Genomic DNA, 17,219 nt, shown 5'->3' on the forward strand with positions numbered 1-17,219 from the left:
GGGTCGAGGGGCGGGGAGTATGTCCTGTGAAAGGGGTGGCAGAGTAGAGGGCTCGAGGGCAGAGTCCCTGGTTGAAAGGGGGCGGCAGGGGGGGTGGAGGCAGAGGTCCTGGTTGAAGGGAGGAAGGATGGGAGAGTCCTGGTGGTGAGGGGAGGGGGAGAGGAGAGGGAGGGGAGATGTGTCCGGATTTTGAAGGAGGGTGGGAGGGTGTGAGAGGGAGCGCCGCCGGTTTGAAGGAGGGGGAGGGGAGGGAGAGTTCCTTGGTTGAAGGGGGCGCGCGGGGCGAGGGTGAGGCATAGTCCCTGGTTGAAGGAGAGGGAGAGAGGGAGAGTCCTGGTTGAAGGGGCGCATGGAGAGGAGCGAGAGGGAGTAGATCCTGGGTTGAAAGGGGAGGGGCCGAGAGGGAGGAGTAGGGGAGAGGAAGAGGTCCTCTTGGGCTTGAAGTGACTGAGGTGGCCGCGAGAGGGATGGGAACGAGGTCCCTGGTTGAACGGAGCGCGCGGTCGAGGGGGGACGCGAGACCTCCCATGGTTGTGAAAGGAGCGTTTGCGCAGCAGTGCCCGAGGGCGAGGATGGGAGGGGCTCGAGGCAGCGTCCTGGTTGAAAAGGGGGGGGCAGGGGTGGTGAGGCTGATGGTCACGTAGTCTCTGGTATGTTAGGAGAGAGAGGGATGCGGGGAGGTCCTGGTTGGAAGGGGGAGGGGAGAGGAGAGGAGAGGAGGGGGAAGTCCGGGTTGAAGGAGGGGGTAGAGGGAGGTGGGAGTCCTGGTTGAAAGGGGGGGCCAGAGGGGGGGAGGGGAGGTCTAAGACGTGCCCTGGATTGAAGGCCAGTGGGGGGGAGGGAGGGGAGTAGTCCTATGGCTTGAAGCGATGGGGGGAAGGGGAGGAGTCACTGGTCTGAAAGCGCGCGGCAGGAGAGAGGGGCGAGGGCAGGTCTACCTGCGTTGAAAGGGGGATCGCAGGCGTAGGTGCACGAGCGCAGAAGTCCTTAAGCGTTGAAGAGGAGCGCGGGAGAGAGAGAGGTCCGAGAGTCCTGGTCTGGGAAGGGGAGAGGGGGAGAGAGAGATGAGAGAGGGGAGAGTCCGGGTTGGAAGGCGGGAGGAGAGGGATTGGGACGATTGCAGCCGGGCTCCTTGGAAGGAGGGGGGAGGGGAGGGAGGGCGAGAGTCTCTGGTTTGAAGGGGTGAGGGGGAGAGGAGAGTGAGAGGGAGGGGAGAGTACCGGGTTGAAGGAGGGTGGAGCATGAACACCAAGGGAGGGGAGAGTCCTGGGTTGAAGGAGGGGGGCAGGGAGGAGGCGGATGAGTCCTGGTTGAAAGGGGGCGCAGAGATGAGGCGAGGGGATGTGGGCTCGACGGGCAGAGTCCTGGTTGAAAGGGGGGCTAGGGGTCGATGGGGTAAGGTGGGTGGAGCAGCAGCCAAGGCATGCAGCGTTCCTGGTTGAAGGTGAGGAGGGATTAGGAGGTCGAGAGTCCTGGTGTGGATAGGGTGAGGGGTAGATGAGGAGAGGAAAGGGTGTAGGGCGACGGAGTCCGGGTTGAAGGGGGGGTCAAAAGTCTATATATGTACTTGCACTGCATGGGAGGAGGAGTCCTGGCTGGTGAAAGGAGGGGCAGAGGGGCCCGACGAGAGAGGGTACGGAAGAGTCCTGGTTGAAGGGGGGCGAGGGGAAGGGGAGGAGTCCTGGTTGAACCGCCGGGGGCGGAGGGGTGAGCGGTCCGAGGAGGAGGTCCTGGTTGAAACCAGGTGGGCCCAGGGGGAGAGGTGCAGGAGAGAGACGGTCTGGTGAAGGAGGGGGGGCAGGATAGTCCTGGTTGAAGGAGGGGGAGGGGATGGCGGAGAGGTCCTTGGTTGAAAGGTGGCGGCAGAGAGAGGGGGGTGGAGGGGACGGGAGGGCCAGAAGTCCTGGTTGCGAAAAGGGGGGGCAGGGTGAGGGAGGGCAGAGTCCTGGTTGAAGAGGAGGGAGAGGGGAGGGAGTGTCCTTGGTTGGAACGGGGGAGGGGGAAGTAGGAGAGGAGGAGCGGGAGAGTCCGGGTTGAGGAGGGGGAGGGGAGGGGGTAGTCCTGGTTGAAGGAGGGGGAGGGGAGGGGATGAGATCTCTGGTTGAAAGGGGGCGCAGAGAGAGGGAGGGGGAGGGGGGGAGGGCGTTAGTCCTGGGTTGAAAAGGGGGGGCAGGGGGAGGGAGGAGCAGAGTCCTGGTTGAAAGGGGAGGGAGAGGAGGGAAGAGTCCTGGTTGAAAGGGGAAGGGGAGAGGGGAGGGGAGAGTCGGGTTGAAGGTGAGGGCATCCTGTGGTTACCGAGAAGTATTTGGTCGTCTATGCTTTAGCCTCGAGGGCTCTACCAATTTCAACAGCCTGACAGTGATAAGGCACAAAGATGCTTGTACGTCTGCAGAAACAAAGGCCAGCCGTGTACATTTACGTTACAAAGGACCTTTGAGTGTTAAACATTGTTTGGTAAGGTGTCAAGCCTCGGGGTCTGTTTTATCTGTTTCCAGTAAAAACGGGTTTGAAGGCAAAGTTCTCTCTGCTTGATGCAGAAGAAAAGAAGAGTTTCAGTAAAGTTCAGGTTACTGCTTTATTACATGACGGCATGTGCTTCTTGCCTACTGGCTGCTTTTAAGGCTAATTAAAGGGGGGGCTACCTTAACTTTCACAGGTGTGGGGGTGGGGAGGGTTGAGAGTCGGGTTTGAGGTGGGGCAGGAGGAGGCGAGAGTGGTTGAAGGTGGGGTGGGGGAGCTGGAGAGAGAAGGAGAGGAGTGTCTGGGATTGAAGGCCGGGCGAGGGAGGGTGAGAGTCGAGTTGAAGGTTGAGGGGGGGGCAGGGAGGGAGGAGGTGGAGGAGAAGAGTAGTCCTGGGTTGAAGGTTGGGGTGGGAGGGAGGTGGAGAGATTGTCTGGGTGGGGGGTGGGGGGAGCCCAGGTGTGAAGGTTGGGACAGGGGCTTGGCTTGAGACTGGATTGTGGTAGCTTTGGTGGTAATGTCTGTGTCTCTCTCTCTCTCAGTGGCCCTTTCTCCCAGCAAAACATTGGCACCAGCAATTTTCTTCACCACACTCCACCCCAGTAACTTCACTGGCTCACTTGCCTCACCACCCCTCATTACTACAAAGGGAGAAATAAGCTAAAACTGAATTTTTTAAAAAAGTTTTGTAAACATCATTGCACCAAAGTAGAAAATCCAGCTTTCAAAAAATGTATTTATGAAATATGACTTTGGGTGGAGGAGATGGTGGTGGGGAGATGCAGGTGCAACTCCACTGGTTGCTGCAGCCAGGCTTAGTATGGCTCATAAATGTGCTCGTTAAGCATTTGTGTTCAGGGCCCCAAGCAGGCCCTGAGAGTTTAAACAAAAAAGACAAAACTAACAACCCCTCCTCCCACACAAATAAACCAAATTCAAGAGTATTCTAGGTATATTGATCCTAACCAAGTTTGTTCTCTATGGGCTGAATGCAGGTCTCAATCAACTGTGGCTTTAAAGATCTTATTTTGTTTAAATAAAAGTTTTCATCCCCATCCCAGCAGTACTGGGTGTACTATGGTGTCATCACACCAGGTCCACACTCAGAAAGGGCCCATAACAATTACATGGGGGCCCACAAAAGGTTGATCGGGCTTTGGTTGTCAAAAGTACTTTATACAGGTGTCTGTGTTCCCGATGGGAAACTGAGGCACAAGAAGACATATTGGATGTGCCCAGGGTCACGTAAGTCAGTGGCAAAGCCAAGGATAGAGCCCAGAACTCTGCGTTTGGTCCTGTGCTCCCCCTTCATGCGTCACCTAGCACAGGGCTTGGGAGTACTCTCGGGGGGCGGGGAGGAAGAGCCCACAAGTTTGAGGCTAATTGAAAACCCTCCTTTTCTGGTCTGTGCTTCCCCCGGGCTACCTGGGACTGTTAGATGGAGCTAGCTCCCAGAGCGAAGGGGTGCAAGCTCTGCACAGACCCCATGGGACTGTCTTCCCACCAGGCGTTCCTGCCCTTGCTGAAGAAGGCTGCCCAGGGAAGTAGCCAGAAAGGGCTGAGCTGCAGCAAGGCAGCCATTGTCAACATCTCTTCTGTTCTGGGATCCATCGAGAGAGTCCCTGAGATTTTGACCAAGCCAGCTATCTCCTACCGCTGCAGCAAGGTACGACCCTGAGCCTGGATCCCAGGGGCAATGGTATCCGCTGCTCATGTACCCTGCTATTCCAGGTAGGCAATACCGGTGGGCAGGACCGTGCAGGATGTAGCTGTGGGGCTCTCGGTTTTTATGTGCTGTTCCTTTAACATGCTCAGAACTCTGGGTACGGCCTCACCGCAGCACTAAGCAGCCGTTTTGGCCTTAGTGTCGCTACTGCCTGTCACAGAGGAGCCACACACGCTATGCTCTCTCCTGAGACGGTGCAGCTGCTCCGGGGTGTGGAGGAACACAGCCAGTGCAAGTGCATGGTAATGCCCTCGACTCACGAGCCCTTCCCCTGCAGGCCGCTGTCAACATGCTGACCCGATGCCAGGCACTGACCTACGCAGAGGACGGGATTCTGTGCGCTGCAGTTCACCCTGGCTGGGTGCAGACAGACATGGGCACCCAAGAGGTGGGTGCTCGGTCCCTGGGAGCAGTGATTGCGGCATGGGGGAGGGGCTGGGGTTCAGGAACCTCCCAGTGTAGAGCAGCTGTCTGCAGCAGTACGTGAACTGATCCCTGCCTCTGATGACGCCTGGGCCTCTGAAGTCAACCTGTGCAGGTCACGACCTCCAACCTTGTGTCCGGCCTTCCAGCTTATCCAGTACACGCTACCCGCCATAGCCCAGAGCTGCAAGCCAGAACCACATGTGCCTGATCTGCCTGCACAGCTGCTGTGTGTGAGTGGTACCTATATGTGTAACTGACCAGTCACCTGTGTGCACACCTGCCAACTGTGCACATGCTCGTGGGTCTGCAGCTGGGCTGTAGGAGCACATACAGATAAACTCCCATGTCTGCGAGTGTGGGCGTATGCAGGTGCAGAAAGCGTGCCAGGCCTGACTGTATGGGGTGGCTTGGCCCCAGAGAACCAAGCCCAGCTTCCATAGGTGCTGGAACTTTGAATACTGGGGGGCTGCCACACCCCCTGGCTTGAAGTGGTTTCCATCGTATCCAGGGGTTACAGTTTGGTTCAGTGCCTCTCAGCACGTCCCCCCCCCCCCCACATCCGACACTTTGTTCCAGCCCCTGGCCAGCCTGTTGACTTCTGAATTTCCTGGACTGTTGCAGGCCGACCTGCCCGTGGACAAAAGCGTGCAGGGGATTCTCGCCGTGCTTCCTGCCCTCTCCGAGAAACACAGTGGGAGCTTCTGGAGCTGGGAAGGGAAGACTATTCCCTGGTGAGAGAGCAGCACGGTACGTGGACTGAGAGCACAGGTGCTGGGTGCCAGAAGCCCTGCAGCCCGAGAGGGGAGGCCATGACCGCAGGTGGTGCTCAGCTGCACATGCTCCATTGAATCTGTTTAAGTGGTTGCAGAGCCAAGGTCACTGAGTAGAAATCCCTTTGTTTGTAAAGGCACCGGTGGGTTCCATACAGTCAGTGTGATCCGCAGATGGGGCCATGAGCTTCCTGTAGCTCAGTCTCTAATAAATACCCTGAGACACAGACAGTGCCAGTCCTCTCTCTTTTCCCAGCAAGCCCCAGGCTCCCCTGCAGATGGGGTGTCTGCCCTGGCCTGCTGGTACCATGCAGCACCCTGGCTCCTCTCTGCCTGCTCTCCCCAGGACTCCAGAGCCCGATTCACATCACCTGTGCCTGTCTGTGTGCGCACTTACCACTTGGCCAAACGGGAGAGCTGCACACTTGCGTGACTGAACAGATATGCAGCTGCTCAGGAACCTGGTGGGTGGAGAGTGCTGGCTGGGGACTGGCAAAGGTGGAGGTGCATTTCTCTGCCACAACCATCTAGAGTTAAAACTTGCCTTTTTTCTCCCCTTCTGACGTGGATCCAAAGAGCCTGTCTTCTGATGCGGCTGGGCTGCCCTGAGCTAGAGCTGACATAAGGCTAGGATTGGGCGGGCTCAGACCCCAAGGGGCAGCCTACAACTCACAGTACAATGGCAGTGGTGGGGGGCAGCTAAGTTGACTGTAAGCCACTTGTGTGCCCCCTGATCCTGGGCTGCTCTGGGGCTGGAGAGGCCCTGGGGGGAGTTAGACAACCTCTGGGTGCTGAGTTCCAGCGGCCTCCGTGGGCTGCTCCATAGCTTACATTGCTGCATCCCCATCCCAACACTCCTGTCTCCCTACCAGCCCAAAGTAACCATGCCCCTGCCATCCCACCCAGAGCTGTAGCTTTTTCCACACAGGCACCTGCTGCCCTATGGGACTAGAGTTTGGGCCTATAACTTCTCTGGGACAGAGAAGGGGCAGGCTCCCGCGTGCTGGTTCTGAGAGGGGCAGCATGCTGCTAAATGTGAAAAAAGCATTTGGAGCCCCAGGTGGCCCTGCAAAAAGCGTCGTTTTCCAAGCTTGAATTTGTTGCAGCAGATGGATTCTGTGCATTGGGGTTATGACAAATGCCGGGTGAAGCATGGGAGACCTCAGTGGACGTTCCAGGGAGATGGCTGGGAACATGGGACGGCCTGAATTGCTGGCCCAGCTGGCCGGGGATTTTGTTACAGAGGCAAATGAGAGCCAGGTTATGGCAGGCATGTTGCTCGGACTGGAAACCTTGCTGCCCCAGCTGGCCCCAGTCCTGCAAAAATCTAGTAGGGGTGGCGCACGCAATTCCCCAAAGCACCTTTGCAAATCCCCGGCTAAGGCCTCTTCTCGTCCCTGCTTTGCCGCAGGAGGTGCCTGAGGGCAGGACTGAATCGTGCCTGGCCGCCCCTGGCCCCTGCACACGGGGCAGGGCCAGTCCAGCTGCTGTTGAAAAAGTGGGGTGGATGGGGAACAGCTTGTGCCGGGGGGTGCGAGGCCTGCGTGCAGCAATGTCCTGAGGACTGAGCCGGCAGGGGACGGGGTTCATCCTTCATTGCTCTGAAGTGCATGGCATGGCTAGCTGCTGCCTGCTAACACCCCTGGAAAGGAAACGGTCTCCTTGGGTTTTGGCCAGCCACAGGGAACTGATGCTGAGTTTCCACAGGAGGGGAGGCTGGAGCTGAGCAACCTTTTTGCTTCCTGCCCCCGCTGTGAGAGGATTTAACCCTCAGTGGCTGGATTAAAAGGGACAAGGAGCTAGTGGCAAACCAGGAATAACTTTCCTCAGTTAGACTAAGCAGCCAGGCCTTGGTCAAGCCCCGAGCACTCAGAGTGCTCGTCTGCTGCTAGTGTCTGGATTAGAGAAGGCTGCATGTCTCTTTTATAGCCCACAAGGGAGTGCTGCAAGGTCAATGCTGCAGGGCAGCCTAGTGGACAGAGCACTGCACGGGGACTCAGGGAGCTTGGCTGTGACCTGGGCAAGTTGCTTTCCCCGCTCTGTGCCCAGTTTCCCCTTCTGTGAAATGGGGAGGTGGCCAGTTGTCCGGTTTACAAGTCCGCTAGCAAAGGGGAACTTTTTCCAAAGTTCGGTAACTGCAGGTGAGGGGGAGGTGCCGGGTCATTGCCCAGGTCAGCCCCTACTCAGCCAGGGCTGCCTCCTGCTTGCACTTGCCAGCTGGAGCTCCCAGCCCCGGCTCTGCATTCACCCTGTTCGAATTGGCCCTGCCAACACTGGTTCTCCAGGTAACTCCCTTCTCTTCATGTGTCACTATATAATGCCTGCAGCTGTAATTTTCACTCCAGGCATCTGAAGAAGTGGGTTTTTGACCCACGAAAGCTTATGCCCAAATAAATCTGTTAGTCTGTAAGGTGCCACCGGACTCCTTGTTTTTGTGGATACAGACTGACACGGCTGCGCCGATATTGACAGATGGGCCTGGGACTGCTGAGTGGGACTTGACAGTTCTCTCCTATTCATCACAGTTGCTGTCAGTGAGAGGTGCCTCATTCCCAGCTAGACCTGGCTCTTGGAGCTGCTCACGAGGCAGCACGCGACGCTGCCAGCAGAGGTCACTGGGTCGGGGATAAACAAGGCGGAGAGGGACCCTCGGCTGCACAGCTGCATCCACTACGTGCAGCAAAGGGCTCAGCTTTTTCCTCTTGCCCTTAGCATCTGTCAAAACAAACAGGGCTGAGCCAGGGGCTCGGGACACGCTGGTTTCCTTTGCTCAGCACCATTCCAAGGTCACAGAGCCCATGAGCTTCCCAGCCCGGCCCGGCCCCTTTGGCCTTTGCGCACATTTGCTTTTTCTCTTTCTCGGAGGCTGTTCTGCCCGCTGCTGGGGAGCTGGCTGCAGTACACCCAGGGGACACAGCGCCATACAGCCCACATGTGCATCCCCGAGGCCGGGTGGACCCCCTTGGTGAGCTGATTACCAAAGATAATACTAACTCTACCCTTAAACACTATGTATCTCCTACACACATACACTGAGATAGCACTAGCCGTCTCTAGAGGTAAATGGTGACTAGGGATGGAGTAAGTGCTGTTCTGTATGTGTGTGATGGGGTACATAGTAATTAGGGGGTGGAGCTTGAGCTCTGTATGGCAGGTAGATGGTGAGTGGGCCAGAGCTAGATCTCTGTGTATGGCAGGTAGATGGTGAGTGGGACGGAGCTAGAGCCCTGTACGGGGGGTAGATGGTGAGTGGGACGGAGCTAGAGCTCTCTGGGGGGTGATGGTGAGTGGGGCGGAGCTAGAGCTCTGTGTATGGCGGGTAGATGGTGAGTGGGGCGGAGCTAGAGCTCTGTACGGTGGGTAGATGGTGAGTGGGGCGGAGCTAGAGCTCTGTATGGGGGGTAGATGGTGAGTGAGGCGGAGCTAGAGCTCTGTATGGGGGGTAGATGGTGAGTGAGGCGGAGCTAGAGCTCTGTGTATACATGTTACGAGGATACATCACAATGTGGGGTGACACAAAGGCTTCCACCTGTATGAGTGCGGTGCTGGGTGCATTAATCACACGTGACAAAACTGTCAGTTACTCAGGTCATCCCATGGGAGCTGAAATCTCTTCCAGCCCCACTGCAGGGGATCTGGAATTCCCTGCCTGCTACAGACACGCTCATTGAGGCATGTTTTGGGGTCTCTGGGAGCAGTTCTTGTACATCTCTGCCTGCGAAGTCCAGTGCCTTAGTTTCCAGGAGTCCAACTGCACAGGGCTCGGAAGGAGCCTGGCAAACATACGTCCACACTGCAAAACTCCATGGCAGCGAGTCACAGAGCCCAGTCTACAGCCTGGGGCTTGCGCAATGGTGCTAATGGCTCTGCTCCATATCCATTCCCACTCGGGCGCTGGAAGCTAGGGAAGGGGGTGGATTTCAGCGCCCAGGCTCCAGCCGCAGCAGGAACAGCTGCACGGGTATTTTTAGCACCGTAGACCCGGGTTCTGACACTTGCTGCTACAGGATTTGATTGACTGTGTAGACACTCTTAGCGGTTTTCTGTGCACAGAAATGCCCACAGTGTAAGGTCTGACAGCTCAGCCATCTCCAGGGCTAGTCCCCACTCCTGAGTATCCCTCAGGGGCGTGATCACAGTACACTACTCCACTGCAAATGCACCAGTGATCCTGCTGCACAGCCAGGCCCAGCTGCAGAGGCTGAACCGCCCTAGGGTGATCACTGGTGGGATCTGGAAAGCTAGGGCACCGTTTGCTTGGGAGGGGGCTTTGGCAGGAACAAGACACAGGGCTATAGTTTTTGCTGTGTGGAGGGAGCCTTCTGAAAGGGTTCGTTCTGTCTCCCTGTATGATGATGGCACGCCTTCCATAGCAGGGGAGGCTGAATGTCCCTGGCTCTCCAACACGTTCCCCAGACAGCCCCTTTCCATAGTCAGGAGCCAGCCAGAAGAGCCGCATCCCCCACGGCTAGCACTTGGCCACGGTATCTGCTTTTCCCCTTACTCATCTTCCGGGAGTTTGTTCTAATTATCTCTTTCTTTCCTCCTCTGCCTGCTGTTTCCTGTGCTGGTTACTTACTTGCATCCTTCCAATGTGTGTGTTTGTCTTACCTCCTCCGCCCTGGCTGGGCTCTGGGTTGGTTCACAGCATAGCAATGTTTTCCCCAGGAATTAAATTACGGGGGGTGTTTGAATGTATAGGGTGGTGGTCTGGGCCGACGAGGGTTGAGACCATGAAGCGGGGCAGGGGCTGTATGGCACCATAGTAAAAACTGAAAAATGTTTCATGACCATTTTATGAGATTTAACACGTTATAAAATCATCACACAAATTAAAGTTGACTACTCAAGCCTTCCATGGAGCACTACGTCTACAGCCATTTTGGTCTCTTGTTCTAATTTTGCACAACTCTGTTAATGAACTTCTTGAATGCAGTGTGTTCATCTTTGGTGTCTTCTCATACGTCCGGTTCTTCCGTTCCTTCAATTGATCTGCTCATTAGTTTATTCACATGATCAGGCAGAAGGCGACTTCTTTCAAAACACAAAATCCTATTCAATGAGGAAGAAGAACGCTCGACTGTAGCTGTTGTAACTAGGAGCTGAAAGAGATGAATTCCTACTTCTTTCATCCCAGGAAACGTAGCACAAAGATCAGGTTGAGCCACTAGTGATGATGAAAAAAGAAGCTGAAGTCAAATCTTCATTCATTCGTTGTATGATATTCCACTCTGTGTTCAAATTGTCTGTTCTGTCCTGATCACACGGCAGCCCCATTGCTGGTAGTGCTGCTCTCCACTCAACTGTCGGTATTTTGACAGGGATCTGTAAAAGCTAGTTAGAGGTTGAGTAGAATCTAGAACTTGCTGTTGTAGATTTGTAAGAATCAAGTCTGGGTACTTCTTCAGCTGGCTTAACAAACACTTCTTGTCCTCTTCACTTAAGGATTCAATATAAGTGCCTTCATTAGTCAACTTCTGGACAGAAGTCTTTGCTTCTTCCAGTACATTTTCAATGGATAGCTCTCTGATTGATCCAAATGTAGCTTCTATTGCTGGACAAAGACCTACTACTGTTGTAGCAGATGCCTGGATGGCATTGTGTAATGACTCAAGTGGTTTCGACAGTAGACTTACGAGAGAGAGAACGGCAATAGTCTTCTCTGAACGTAGTAGCAAAAGTCATCCACCAGCCTCACTACTTAGATCCATCCCATCTTGGCAGATACTTTCCAAAGCCAGTAATAACAGCTGGAGTAATTTTAAGACAACAGCCAAGGATTGCTCATGAGAAAGCCAGAGGGTTTTCCCAGGTTGGACTAATATGAACTTCAGTCCCAATGTATCCTTTATATTTTCCAAGATGTTCAGTCTTTTTGGACTTGCTGAAAAAACAATATAATGAAGACATTAGATGTATAGCTCTTTAAAATGCTGTTTGAAGATTCTGCAGTTTGTACTCGTGCTAGCTGGAGTAGATGGCCTCTGCAGTGTGTATAGGAGAGATTAGGGTTACACTTTTCTCTGAGCAAAGCTTGTACTTCACCATGTCTTCCAGAGAAGTTTGCAGCTCCATCAAATGCACAAGCAGCCATCTATTTGGGATCCAACTGACAAGTATTTAACTCTTCTAAAATGTGGGTTGTCACAGATGCAGCCAATGTGTCTTCTATAATTTGAAAATCTAGAAATGCATCTGCTGGCCTACCATGGACATCAAAATAACATAGACAGTGTCTTAATATTTGATGCTCATTTGTATCGGTGCATTCATCAGCCATGTATGCAAATTTTTTGAATGTGGTGAGAGAGTTCTTCACTTTTTCAACAGCTGAGTCTTTCACTGTTGCACCACATGCTTCTAACCAGTCAGCTGAGTTTCTCACAGAAAGATAGCGAGCATTCGCTGGTCCAGCAGTGTTCAACTTCAGGATGAACAAGTGAGAATGCACTTAACATTGGCCTCAAGTTCGTAATGTGTGGTATCTCTTGCTTAAATAAAGTACGATGCCACAGCCATGTTTATTCACATGAACTGTGTTGTATCTCCAGCATTCTTAACAGCCTTATTGAGTACTTCTAAAATTGGCTTTGACAGTGGGCTTATAAGGCTTTCTGCATGTTGATGCAGTCCAGAGACATGGTGTTTTGCAGCCTTTTCACTTAGTTTGTCAGCACTTGCTTTCCTAATTGGTCTGGCAAACCAAGCTCCTCCACTTTTTCCAATTATAGCATTGGGAAGCTTTCCTTCTTCGTAAGCTTTTTTGAAAGAGGTCCACCAGTAGCCATCTTAGTAACTTCAATAAAAGGGAACATTTTGACCGACAAACATCGGGAACTGCCTTTAGGATTTGGAGACTCTGTTTCTTCAGTAGATAGCTGTGTTTGTGCTTGGAGATGGTCAGATGTTGATACACCACTTGACCCTTCAGATGTCACGTTGATATATTCTTGGTTCTTGGTGTATTCTTCACCTTGGTTGGTTTTTGAGGCCTTTGAGTGGAAAAATTATTGCATTGATTTTTGTCTTTTCATTTTCACTTTGACCTGCAACATATAAAAGAGATATGAATAAATTAAATGTTTTGTTAGGATAATGCAAATTTAACATAAGGATAATGCAAATTACACCAAAATACAAACAGTTCTAGATTTCTAAAACAAATATAATTAAAAAAATATTTAAATTGACTTTTGAAAAGTAAGTCATCATGGGATAAGAGGGAATGGGAGGAGGGATAGCTCAGTGGTTTGAGCATTGGCCTGCTAAACCCAGGGTTGTGAGTTTAATCCTTGAGGGGGCCACTTAGGGATCTGGGGCAAAATCAGTACTTGGTCCTGCTGTGAAGGCAAGGGACTGGACTCAATGACCTTTCAAGGTCCCTTCCAGTTCTAGGTATATCTCCATATTATCACGGAGGGGCAGAGGATGCTGAATGCTCCAAGGAGAGACCCAGGAGGTGAAGACGTGTGAGCTTCTTGCCCTGAACAAGTCTGCTCCAAGGGAGAGGAGGCTCCCCAAAGTCCTGACTGGCTTTGTGGGGAGCAGTTCCAGAGCATCGCCCGGGGACTCCGTGACAAGCTGTTACCACTCAAGAAAGAGATGTTGGAGTCATTATGGCTAGTTCTCTGACAACATCCACTCAGTGTGCAGCGGCAGTCAAAAAGCAAACAGAATGTTAAGAACCATTAGGAAAGGGATAGATAACAAGACAGAAAATATCATAGAGCCGTTATGCCAATCCATGGTACACCACATCTTGAATACTGGTGCAGATCTGGTCACTCCATTGCAAAAAAAAAGATATATTGGAGTTGAAAAAGGTGCAGGGATGGGCAAGTAAAATGATTAGGGGTCTGAAACAGGAGGAGAGATTAATAAGACTGGGACTTTTCAGCTTGGAAAAGAGACAGCTAAGGGGGGCTATGATAGAGGGCTATAAAAGCTTGACTGGTGTGGAGAAAGTACATAAGTGTTATTTACTCCTTCACATAACACAGGAACTAGCAGTCACCCAATGAAATTAACAGGCAGCAGGTTTTAAAAAAACAAAACAGAAGGAAGTACTTCTTCACACAACATAAAGTCAACCCAGGGAACTTGTTGCCAGGGGACCCTGTGAAGGCCAAAACTATAACAGGATTAAAAAAAGAACTAGATAAGTTCATGGAAGCATGGAAGTTAGGTCCATCAGTGGTTATTAGCCAGGATGTGGAGGGATGCAACACCATGCTCAGAGTGTTCCTAGCCTGTTTGCCAGAAGCTGGGAATGGGCGACAGGATGGATCACTTGATGATTGCCTGTTCATTCCCTCTGGGGCACCTGGCATTGGCCACTCTCAGAAGACAGGATACTGGGCTAGATGGACCTTTGATATGACCCAGTATAGCCATTCTTATGTAAAAAAATAATTATAATAATAAAAATGTTTAATACAGAAACTCCCCAACATAATGACCTCTTAAGATAGCAGCAATGTGGGACAACAACCTTGGCAAATAATGTCTTTTAAAAATCTTGGCCTACTGTATACGTCTCCATTCCCAGTCACAAATCGAGCATTCTGGAGCAAAGTCACTAAAATATAGTCCAATAAACAAATGTTCATTTAACGTGCCCCTCCCTTTTCCCTCCACCGCACCCCACTCACTGGTGGTGTCCTTGGTCAGTGGAGACTCAGATTTCAGAGGAGCTTTCATGTGAGTTCACCTCCCAGGTAGGGGGCAAGAAGGCACCTTGTTCTTTTCTCCAGCTGCTCACCTCTCGCTCTCTCCACTGTTGTTCATTGTGCCACTGTTCACTCCATCGCTCTGTTGCCAATGCCCCTCCGCAGTCACTTTCTGCTGCCACCTGCCACTGTGACCTCTGCGACTTGGTCTCTTGAGGTTCCACAAGCTCTCAGGGTATGGCTACATTAGAAATTTGGGAGCGCTGCCGCGGCAGCGCTTTGAAGTGTGAGTGTAGTCAGAGCCGCAGCTCTGGGAGAGAACTCTCCCAGCGCTGCTTGTAAACCACATCCCTTATGGGTGTAATGTGCAGCGCTTTTCACACCCCTGAGCGCGAAAGTTGCAGCACTGTAAAGTGCCAGTGTAGCCAAGGCCTCAGTGATGTCAGCTGAGGTCTCAGTGGGGGAACCTCACTGCTAGCGTGGGATGGGCTGTCTCTTCCACAGAAACACTGTCCCACAACAGGGCTAAGCCCTTGGACCTGATTATCAGTGATTTCAGCTGCAGTGGTCACTTAACAAAACAAAAGACTATGGAGCCTAATCAGCTCTTTTTTTAAACAATGGAGGGGGCAGGTCAAATAGTACTGATGACTCAGACAGACCATCAAGCGAAACACCTGTCCCCACCCTCTCTGTTGATGTCCTCAATCAGCACAAGGTAAGTACAGTTCTACTGCCCTTCACTCATACAATAAGAACAACAACATTTCATTACTCCAGCATTCAAGTGATTTGTAACCCAACCCCAGGCAAAATCTATCATTCAGGCAACAGCTCTGTTTGCTGGATACCTAGGTAGATTAGGTGTGAATGTAAATACAATCTGGCCCTGAAGCCTTTCTTCCCAGCCCCTAGCTCATCACTAGCTGTCAGGGAGAGCTCATTTAGACTTTGCTTACAAATCGTCATTTGAAATTATTAGGTTGGCCAACATCACTGAAATGAATGCACTGACATTGTCATAAAAACCTACAGCTGTATAAGGAAGCTAGTCTGTGTTCATAGTTTTCAAATCTATTATACTTTTTCAGATACACATAATTTATCATATGCTGTATATGCTTTTAAAGTGCGTATTAATGTTTCAATTTCAATTCAAATGTCTGAACAATCACTAAATTGGCAACACTGCATGTACCTAGTTCACAAAATTGGGGGTGAGAGTTTTGGGGAAATTCCTGCAGCATGTACTGTCTGTCTCCTATGTGGCCTGGTGGGGTTGGGTCCCATGGGAACTGTCTCCCACTAACTCCCGATCAGTAGTGCTCTGGAGCAGGAGCAGAGCAGAGGGCACATTCCACCTGCCGAAGAGAAATGAGCTGCTGAGCTTTTCTCCTGTCTCTAACTTCTGTAACATTTGCAGAAGTGGCTGCCTAACTGTACACTCGCATTCAGGCATCTAAATAGGCAACCGGATTATCCAAGAAACCGGGCACCTGGCCGTGCCCATTGGCTTGTGGGCGATTAGCCCCCTCTGGCAATCGGGCCCAGAACGTTTCACACAGAATCATGGCCACTTTGAAAATGTTGGTTTCAATGCAGCGCCCTGTGTGAGAACAAGATTAAAGGCACAGCACCGGGCTCCATTCATCCAGTGCCCAAGGAATGCGCAAGCAGGACGTTTGCTAGGGGATGCTCTGTCATGAATGGGAATAGATTCCGAGGAAGTAGCCTACAGGGACCTTCTCCTGCTCGGCTCTCCCCACGTCATGGGAGCAGCTGTGGTCTCACAGACTGAGCCACTGTGCAGGTGGTTTGGAGAGCAATGTTCTCGTGGGGCCTGTGAATGGAAAGCTCTCCATGGGTCGCTGTGCCATGCCTGCAGCCCCAGGGCAGTTCAGAGCGAGTAGTTTTGCCTGGTTGAAGGCATTTGCACCAGAGCAGTGTGTCAGGGAGGGATTTGCTCACCGTGGATAGGCAGTAGCCAAACTACTTGAGGTATCCCTGCTCCTCCGGGGTTAAAACAGCCTGGCCCAGATTTGTTCTAAGAAGAGCCTGGGCAAGTGCTCCAGTGAGGGGCAAACCTCCCAGGGTGAGGTCAGCCTGGAAAACCACTGGGAAGTTTAGCTCCTTCTGAGAATGCCTCAAAACATGAAAGGTTTCCTTTCCATCCCCATGCCCGTCCATGAGCCCCCCACCCAACAGCTCCTTCAGACACAGGACAAGAGCCAGCTCAGGGCATGGAAGATGTGCTTTGAAATCTTAGGAACGTGACAGCTGCTGGTCCCAACTCTATCAGCTGCAGACAGGGCCTTCCTGGGGCATTTCTAATCCGAAGTGTAAAGGTGGGTGCGGTTCAGATCAGAGGGTTGTCCAGCCCATAATGTGCACATCTGGACTGAGGACAACTCCCCAGAAAATTAAAATGTTTGCTGTTGTGGATGGCAATTCCATGTCCCGTACAGCAGAGATGAAAGAGAGGCCGGTATGTTTATGGCAGTCCTGCTGTTCTAGCTGAGATCTTGAAGAGGCTCAGAATATAACAAGAGAAAACACATAGAAATACTCTGACCTTTTCCCACACACTGCTGGGCTCTGAAAGGACAGGCAGCTCAGAAGAAGGCCTGGGAGTCATTGTGCATAGGCTTGCTGAAGATGTCTGCCTGGTACACAGCCCTGACTAAACACTCGGAGGATACACAATGGGTGGGAGGGAGAATAGTGACCTGATCCTGAACCATGGTATGCGTCCTGAGAAAGAGAGAGTTGAGGCTGAAAAGCTCCAGCATAGCAAGAAAGATGGTTGGAGGGGGTTGGTCATCGGGGGGGAAGACTAGGAGTCAGGACACCTGGATTCTGCTCCAGGCTCTGCCATGGATCCACTGTGGGAGCTTGGCAGATCTTTTCCCTGGTCGTTGCCTCGGGTTCCCCATCTGTGCATTGGGCAGGTTCTACAAATCATTATTGTCACTAAAGCATGTTAGAGGAGAGTGACAAGGAACAGGGTGTGAATGGTGTTAAACCCTGTCTGTGTTCACTCTCATCATGGCAGCTCCCAAAAGGACAGGGCCTCCTTGCCAATGGACCACCACCCGGGTCCCTGAGATGGGCTAGCTGGACGAGCAGTCTGTGTCTGCCATTGCCAGTCTTACTGCACCACCGAAACCC

The 17,219-nt window shown here is 52.3% G+C and overlaps 1 protein-coding gene across 1 annotated transcript in view; it reads left to right on the top strand.

Annotated features, from left to right (window-relative positions):
• The window catches only part of LOC116814601 (C-signal-like), a 19,041-nt gene extending 13,430 nt beyond the window's left edge, over positions 1-5,611 (top strand). The window contains exons 4-6 of the mRNA XM_032762339.2: positions 3,968-4,126; positions 4,464-4,574; positions 5,234-5,611. Of these exons, the coding sequence (XP_032618230.1) occupies positions 3,968-4,126; positions 4,464-4,574; positions 5,234-5,347 (384 nt within the window). The 3' untranslated portion in view covers positions 5,348-5,611. The remainder of the gene's footprint in view (positions 1-3,967; positions 4,127-4,463; positions 4,575-5,233) is intronic.
• The last annotated feature ends 11,608 nt before the right edge of the window (positions 5,612-17,219 follow it).

Source organism: Chelonoidis abingdonii, unplaced genomic scaffold (assembly GCF_003597395.2).
Source record: "Chelonoidis abingdonii isolate Lonesome George unplaced genomic scaffold, CheloAbing_2.0 scaffold0005, whole genome shotgun sequence".
In the NCBI taxonomy this organism is placed as follows: domain Eukaryota; kingdom Metazoa; phylum Chordata; order Testudines; family Testudinidae; genus Chelonoidis; species Chelonoidis abingdonii.